The 7,871-nt window shown below is 33.0% G+C and overlaps 2 protein-coding genes across 5 annotated transcripts in view; one reads left to right on the plus strand and one right to left on the minus strand.

Moving 5' to 3' along the window:
- Nucleotides 1–1,137: 1,137 nt before the first annotated feature.
- Nucleotides 1,138–5,147, plus strand: LOC111403679. Of its 4 annotated transcripts, XM_023032268.1 has the most exons (6): nt 1,138–1,240; nt 1,953–2,065; nt 3,558–3,727; nt 3,808–4,010; nt 4,114–4,295; nt 4,396–4,685. In XM_023032268.1, the coding sequence occupies exons 4-6, from the start codon at nt 3,985–3,987 to the stop codon at nt 4,542–4,544; spliced, it is 357 nt and encodes a 118-aa protein (XP_022888036.1). In that variant the 5' UTR covers nt 1,138–1,240; nt 1,953–2,065; nt 3,558–3,727; nt 3,808–3,984; the 3' UTR covers nt 4,545–4,685. The 4 variants fall into 4 exon arrangements, 3 of the variants coding, with proteins under 3 accessions (XP_022888036.1, XP_022888035.1, XP_022888034.1); XM_023032267.1 differs by having other exon boundaries at nt 3,558–4,010; XR_002704508.1 differs by lacking the exons at nt 3,558–3,727; nt 3,808–4,010; nt 4,114–4,295; nt 4,396–4,685 and adding an exon at nt 4,912–5,147.
- A 1,148-nt stretch (nt 5,148–6,295) lies between these two features.
- LOC111403680 (probably inactive leucine-rich repeat receptor-like protein kinase At5g48380) overlaps nt 6,296–7,871 on the minus strand; it is a 3,163-nt gene continuing 1,587 nt past the window's right edge. The window contains exon 2 of the mRNA XM_023032270.1: nt 6,296–7,517. Coding sequence (XP_022888038.1) covers nt 6,513–7,517 — 1,005 coding nt within the window. The 3' untranslated portion in view covers nt 6,296–6,512. The remainder of the gene's footprint in view (nt 7,518–7,871) is intronic.

A 7,871-nucleotide genomic window follows, 5' to 3' on the forward strand; every position in this document is an offset into this window, starting at 1 on the left:
TGACATTGTGATAGATAGTTTATCAATTTATGTATAAATTACATCGATGATTAATAGGTATTTAGCAAGTTCACGATCCATATCCTTCAGCAGAATGTACAATAGCAAATTACTGTCTTTTTTTATCCTGGTTGGAGGCAAATTATCGTTTAATACATATTTTAATGAGACTTTTACCTTCATAGGATCCAAATCAAACTCTATCATAACTATGTCCATAGGGTTTATATAATTGTAATTACGATTTACCATTGTCAACGATGATTGAGATCCCTTCGACAAACTCATGTGCAAGTACACCATTTCCCCAAATTTAGATTAATATCAATATTGTCCTCGTGATGAAAGCAATAAAATTCACAGAGTTCATACAGAAATGCAATTAATAAAGTACATGTCACCCGTTCAAACTAGTCACATATGACCAAAATGAATGTCGTAATTGGTGAAACATAGGTCACTATTCATTTTACACAATTCTCATATTTATCCTTCATATTCTATTACACACCGTACAAGCATGAGTTACATATATAGAGAGCAGGTAACGTTTGAAATGGTTACCTTGAAAATATTATCTCGTGTTAATAAGAGTTTCTATGACATGTAAATTACAATTTATAATGAATCTATGACGGCAAAAATATTGTCGTGACTAGAGCATTTGATTTGTGCCCAAAACAATTCAAGCGGTTACCTATATCCTATTATCCGACGACGACAAGAACTTATGTGACAAGCATTAGATTTTTCTGTTGAAACTGTGACGGTATAATCAATTCATGATTATAGCATTCAATCCATGACTAAAAAATTAGAAGTGGTGACCAAAATAATCGGATTATTATCTATATTGTCTTCTCTAATGATTATTTTCAATTTATCAAATTGATTCAAATATTTGTGATGTGAGATATCTAATGTTTTAGAAATCGAACCAGACCGGTCTATTCAAGCGGAAAAATCGAGAACCGGACCCAAATCCGGTCCGGTTAATATATTAAACCCTCTAATTAAAAACCCTCCCTAAAAATCGTAGAACCGAGCAGATTTTTTGTGACCCGTGACCCGCTACCGGTTTAAAGGGTCAAAATTAATTTTTTAAAGGCAAGAATCTCATTCTCAAATGGACAGAACCTTGTTTCTCACAATTCCTTCATCTTCCATCTTCCATGCGCCTCTCTCATCTCGGTCTTGATGTTTGCAAATTGGTTTCAACTTCCAATTTCAACATTTAAAGGTTTGAGCTGCAATATTATTAGGTTTTAGTTTAATCACTTTGATTTTTTTCATTCTGCTTCATTTTTTCCATAAAATTTTATATGTTCTCCGAAATTGCAATTAATTTAGGAAGAAGATTTTTTTTTCATATTCTGTAGGTTTCGAATAATATTTTGGGTTTTTTTTCTCATAACTGATTTCAAATTTTGAAAAATTCGTTGGATTTTGTTTTTTGTGCTTCTTAGTTATGATAATGAGTTGGTGGAATTAATCATATTTTTACTTTTTTTTGAGATGGTTTGTCTGATAATCCATAAAGAATAAATAATTGATTGTTAGAAAAAACTTATGTTGTTCTGTTTTAAAAGCAGATTTTAAAAAACTTATGTTGTTCTATTTTCAGAAGCATACCATAAATAGGAGCTCATAGGTAGAACTATAAGTAGATTATGCAAATAAAGGCAGGAATCTGCTTGCAATTCAAATTGCCAATCCAAAGATGATGGCCTGCAAGAAAAAGTGTAATAGAAAAAACATGGATGGGCCACCAAGGTGTTGTCATTTAGTATTATGGGGCTTTTTTCTTCATTGAAAAGTGAAAACAATGTTTTGCTGCACTTGTGATCAAAATTCGCTGATCGTTAAATTTTTGGAAATGTCGTCGTTATTTTTTAATTGTATTAATATTTAATATTCATCTAACTATAATACTTTTAATTGCTTTTATTTAGGATGGATTGCAATGATCAATCTTTGGAAAGTCATTCTATAGGTTTCACACAATCTAGCCGTGCAAAAACTGATCCTGCATGGAAACACTTTTCTTCAACTCATGATATTGATGGTAAAGCTCGTTTCACATGTCTTTATTACAACAATAGCTTTAAAGGTGGTGGAATTAAGAGAATGAAGTATCGTCTTGCTAGAATTAAATGTCAAACATCTCAATGTAAGAAAGTTCCTTTTTGATGTTCGATTTAAATTTCAAGGAATTCTTAGGGATTTATCTAAAAAGAAACTAGATGCTAAAGAGGCTCATGATTGTACGTTTAAGGACAATTATATAGATTTAGAAATCGGAGGAGAGGAAATAGAAGAGGATATTCAAGAAATGAATATATCATTAGAAAAACAACGACAAGAAAAAGGGAAGAGGAAAGCAAGTGAAGGTATTGAAACGTATTTTTCTCCGAGGACTACTCCTGGATCTCAGCCTAGTTTGAGGAGTACTTTAGCTGGTAAACAAGCAATAAAGAGAGCTCATATATCTTGGGCTAGGTGGTTTTATGATGCTTGCATTCCATTTAATACTTTGCAATCAACTTATTTTCAACTTGCTTTAGATGCCATTGCTACAATTGGTCCAAGAATTAAAGGTCCATCTTATAATGACATTCGTGTTAATTTGTTAAGAGATTGCAAGAAAGAATGTCAATTGTTTGTTGACACTTATCGAAGTCAGTGGATAAATAATGGATGTACAATTATGGCCGATGGTTGGACCGATCAAAGACATAGAACTTTGATTAATTTTTTAGTATATTGTTCTTCTGGGATTGTATTTATAAAATCTTATGATGCATTAGATGTAGCGAAAGATGCTCAAACATTGTGTAATTTGTTTTCTGAGATAGTTGAATGGGTTGGACCTCGTAATGTGGTTCATATGGTAATGATAGTGCAGCTAACTATGTGGCAGCAGGGAAATTATTGCACGACAAATATGATCGCATTTTTTGGTTTCATTGTGCTGCACATTGTTTGAATCTTATTTTAAAAGATATTAGTAGTATGCCTCACGTACGTTCATTTGCATTACGTGCTTCGAAAATTACAATATTTGTGTATAATCACACAATTGTTTTTGTCTTGGTTGCGAAAAATACCTGAATGGAGGGAAATCATACGTCTAGCTGTGACTCGTTTTTCTACAACTTTTATTACATTGAAAAGTATTTATGATCACAAACAATCATTACAGAGTTTGGCAACAAGTAGACATTTTACAATCCATAGGCTTTCAAAAAGCGCAAATGGAAGACACGTGAGCTCTATCATCTTGGATAACAAATTTTGGGAGAATTGCTTGATGGTTGTGAAAATTGTGGCTCCTATTATAAGATTGTTACGAATTGTAGATTCAGATGAAAAACATTCATTAGGTTATGTATATGATGGCATGCATAGAGCATGAAAAGGAATCAAGAATATATTCTTAAATAAGAAGAGATTGTACAAACCTCACACTGATATAATTAAGGAGCGATAGGATAAACATCTTCTCCTTAACATACATGCAGCGGCTTATTTTTTCAATCCTGCTTTCATGTATGAAGAAGGATTTTGTCAAAAAGTAGAAGTCATGCAAGGTCTTTTCAATTTCTTGAAATCAAAAGTATTTGTGGTGATGAGACAAAAGCAATGGGGGAAATAAGGATGTATCAAGAACGTGAAGGGAGTTTTGGAAGGCAATCGGCATGTAACACTAGAAAATCATTACAACCTGGTGAGTAGTTGTATTTAGTTATTTGTTGTTTATTTTTAATAGTTCTTAGCGCTTGAAACTAATTTTATTAAATTATACAGATGAATAATGGAAATTGTGTGGATCTAGTGCTCTAACTTTGCAAAAGATAGCTATTCGAATACTTGGTCAAACAACTTCTTCTTCAGGATGTGAAAGGAATTTGAGTGTCTTTGAATGCATTCACACGAAAAAGAAATAGATTGAAACATCAAAGACTCAACGATCTTGTCTATGTTATGTATAATTTGCAATTGAAGAATAGGTATATAATCTTAAACTTCTTACCACGTCAAGAGTTTATTTTAATGACTCGCTTATTTGATATATTTTCTTTATCTAACTACTACTCATTTACGACCCTATAGGCGTTATTATAAGAAGGGGTCTTATGATTCAATTGAGTATGAGTGTATTGACAAGACAAACTTTTGGATAGAGGAAGAAGTGCCACCACAGGATTTCGAGTACGGAGATTTAGATAATGCTATTTATGAAGAAAATGCAATATCCAATGTTAATGATCATGAATTTGATGATAATGTTCAAGGTTCATAAATAATCTTAACTTATTGTTTTTATCTTTTTTTTTTATAATATTAGTCAAGTATTTTTATCTAATATATTGTTTCGTATTTTTTGTATTTTAGATAACAATGAAAATAAGGATGAGATTAATACTCAAGAGATGGGAGAGTTAGATACAATGGATGTTATTCATCATTTTGGTGGTTCATGTGATCGTGGAAGTGATCAAGGATTGAGGCTTATAGATGAAAATGATAAAGACGAAATTTAACTATTTAATATGTTATGTTTAGTGCACTTTTTGGTTCCAATTATTACATGACATTTTTTGTATTGGTGATAGTTGTGAAACTTTTAAATTTTAGCTATTTAAGTTTTCATGCTATTCACTTATTGACATTATTGTTTACTTTATATTATTGACTTATTCAGTTATTTTAAATTATATAATTGGATTGAGTAGCATTGACTTGGTTGATTGTAATCGATTTTTTTGTGATTTGATTTCAATATTTGCTTTTCATTTTTTCCCTTCTTTATAAACATATATTTTTCATTTTGATTTTATAAAAGTCATTGCTTCAATTCCGGTTCAACCCTGGTCCAACCTTCTGACCCCGACCCTTTCTGTTTTTCAGGTCGATGACCGGGTCGGTTTTTAAAACATTGGAGATATCAATGTGGGATGAATCATTCAATTTGTGATCAAAATCAATCGACATGGTTACCTACTATATCTTCTCCAACGACTGAATTATGTTATTTGTTGTGAAAATTCCAACTGAATTTTTAAGTTTGGGATATGGATTTGTATTGTAGGGAGTCCTATTATAGAATTAAAGTGAGCTTAATTATAGGAAATGGATGTGAGTTACAAAAATGTTGATTATTATTTAATTCACTCACATTTTTTTTAAAATAAAAAAATGGCCTAATCCAATACTTATTTTATTATCGAATGCAATTAATTTTTTTACAAGAATCAAAACAAATTGGATAGTTAATTGAGTTCTATTTTGGTTCAATATGATTTTCAATCAAAATGCCAACTCACAACGACTTTATATAGATTTTAACTAGAAATAGCATTAGAAGGGAGCAAGATCCGATTTGGCTACATTATACTTTCATGAGAATATTTTTCGTATCACAATATGTGATCAAGAATCCATGTCATCAAATAAATGTTTCTTTTTATAATTTTCTTGACTCAACTCATCTCAACTTAATTTAAACTTTAATATTTTTTCTCGATCTAGAGTTTGGTCATGAGTCAAGATTCTCGACCCTTGGGAGATACATATTTGTTTTTGTCAATTAAGGGCCCGAACTTTATGTCCAAGAAACATTTTCCTTTTCTTTTGTGGGACCCGATATCAATATACATTTATTAAGTTACTCTATTGAGAATTCATTTTTCGTTTTTCCCCCTCTATTTTTTATACCTTATTAGGAACACCTCTACGAATGAATGTGCAATTTATTCACCTCTAAAGAAAGAAATGCAGAAGCACAACAGAGGTAAAAAATGACACAAGTCGACACATTCAGCTGTAGAAGAACAAGCTACAACTTCGCCTGCAAAACAAAGGTGATCATGCCGATTGATAGGAAAAAAAAAAGAACTACACCATGCTCTTATTTTTCAAATTAATCATCTGGCTGAAAATTACCCCTATTTGCGTCCCATTTTTTAAAACTCATTGTCAATCATGTTATTTCAATAAAATAATTTTGCGCATAGCACAGACCAATAAAAAAAAAAGGTGCCACTTTTTAATCACGCATTCTCCAAAAAAACGCTCGCAACAAAATTTGTTCTTAAAAAAAAAATGAGAAACAAACAAACAAACAAGGGCTCAATAAGTCACATCTGCGTAAGATATGTTCGTATATCTGCTCACAGATATCTTAACCAAATCTTGTAAACCTTAGTATAAACAAAACAAAATCAACCAAAGCATCCAATGTATGATAGGAAAAAACATAAAACAAAGCTATGACTTAATCGGGCGAGGAAAATAAGAAACGAAAATAAAAGCTATATAGTTTTGTAATAGATAAGTTCACCAGGTAAATCGACTAACCCGATCAACGAAGCACATACTGGAAAATAAGAATTTATTAATAACAAAACTAATAAATTACATACAAATATGATTTCACTTACCACTGTATCTCATTTGCCAATTATGATTTCACTTACCACTGTATCTCATTTGCATTTTTGTTACATCTTCTATACATCTCGAGCGACAATAAGTTCGACTAATTGATCAGCATCTCCGACATCAGATAGCAACAAGATGTCATCTTCCGTTGTGAAATTATGCTGTTGTCCAATAGCTCTCAAAAGCTGGTACACTTCAAACATGGTAGGCCTCTCTTTGGGAGCTGGTTGCACACAGCTACAGGCAACCTTAAGAAACTGGAAAAGCTCACCATTGTAACCTTTCCCGACCAAAAACTTATCAATTGCATCATAAAGTTTAGAGGATCTAGAGAGCTCGGAAATCCACTCAACTAGATTTCCGCTGAAGCTTTTGGGGGCTTTCGCCACATAGGTCGCCCTCTCACCTGTTACTAATTCGAGAAGTACAACCCCAAAGCTGTATACATCCCCTTTAGGAGTGGCCAGCAGAGTTCTTGCATATTCTGGAGCAACATAACCTAAGTCCCCGAATTCACCATTCACAAAAGTACTCAAATGAGTGTCAATAGGATTCATGAGCCGAGCAAGGCCGAAATCGGATATTTTGGGTTCATAGTCTGCATCTAGTAAGATGCAGTTGGAACTTACATTTCGGTGAATAATACGTGGATTACAGCTGTGGTGGAGCCATGCAAATCCTTTTGCCGCCCGAATGCCAATTTTGAGCCGTAAAGGCCAGTCCATAAGTTTGCTTCCGTCTTTCACAAGATGTAGATTATCATGGAGGTTTCCATTTGGCATGTACTTGTAAACTAAAAGTCTTTCATTCTTAGCTATACAAAAACCTAAAAGCGGAACCAAGTTGCGGTGTTTCACGTTTCCTAGAGTAGCCATCTCAGACGCAAATTCTTTCTCCGAGTATTGAATATCCTGCAATCTCTTCACCATAAGGGATGTGCCATCTTGAAGCACTGCCTTGTACATTGTCCCTGTTCTTCCTAACCCAATTATATTCTCTTTACTGAAGTCATTGGTTGCCTTCATGAGATCGCCCAATTTCATTTTAGAAACTGACTTCTCAAACGCTGAAAGCTGAAAGTAGGAGATGTGACTATTAGTAATTCATTCCTTGTATGGTTAAAAAAATTGAAAGACAAAAGAGGTCATCTACACAAGTGACACCAAGTCCGAAGTTCAACAAAATAATTTAAAGAAATTTGCAGCCAAGGACAGCAAATGTTGACAAATAAAGCACATTGGTCCCCAATCAATATCTCTTGGCATATCGGATTCTAAACTTTGATTTTGGTGCCTGTTGGCTCCATGGAAACCGTTAATTTTCCCATCAAACAATCACATACTGTTCGAGGATTATTTTTCTCAACTTGCTTCATTTCCCTCAAAAAGTTAAACAGAGAAAAATGGAGTGCTGACATTTGGCCTTCG

This window comes from Olea europaea, chromosome 11 (assembly GCF_002742605.1).
Source record: "Olea europaea var. sylvestris chromosome 11, O_europaea_v1, whole genome shotgun sequence".
NCBI classification, from domain to species: domain Eukaryota; kingdom Viridiplantae; phylum Streptophyta; class Magnoliopsida; order Lamiales; family Oleaceae; genus Olea; species Olea europaea.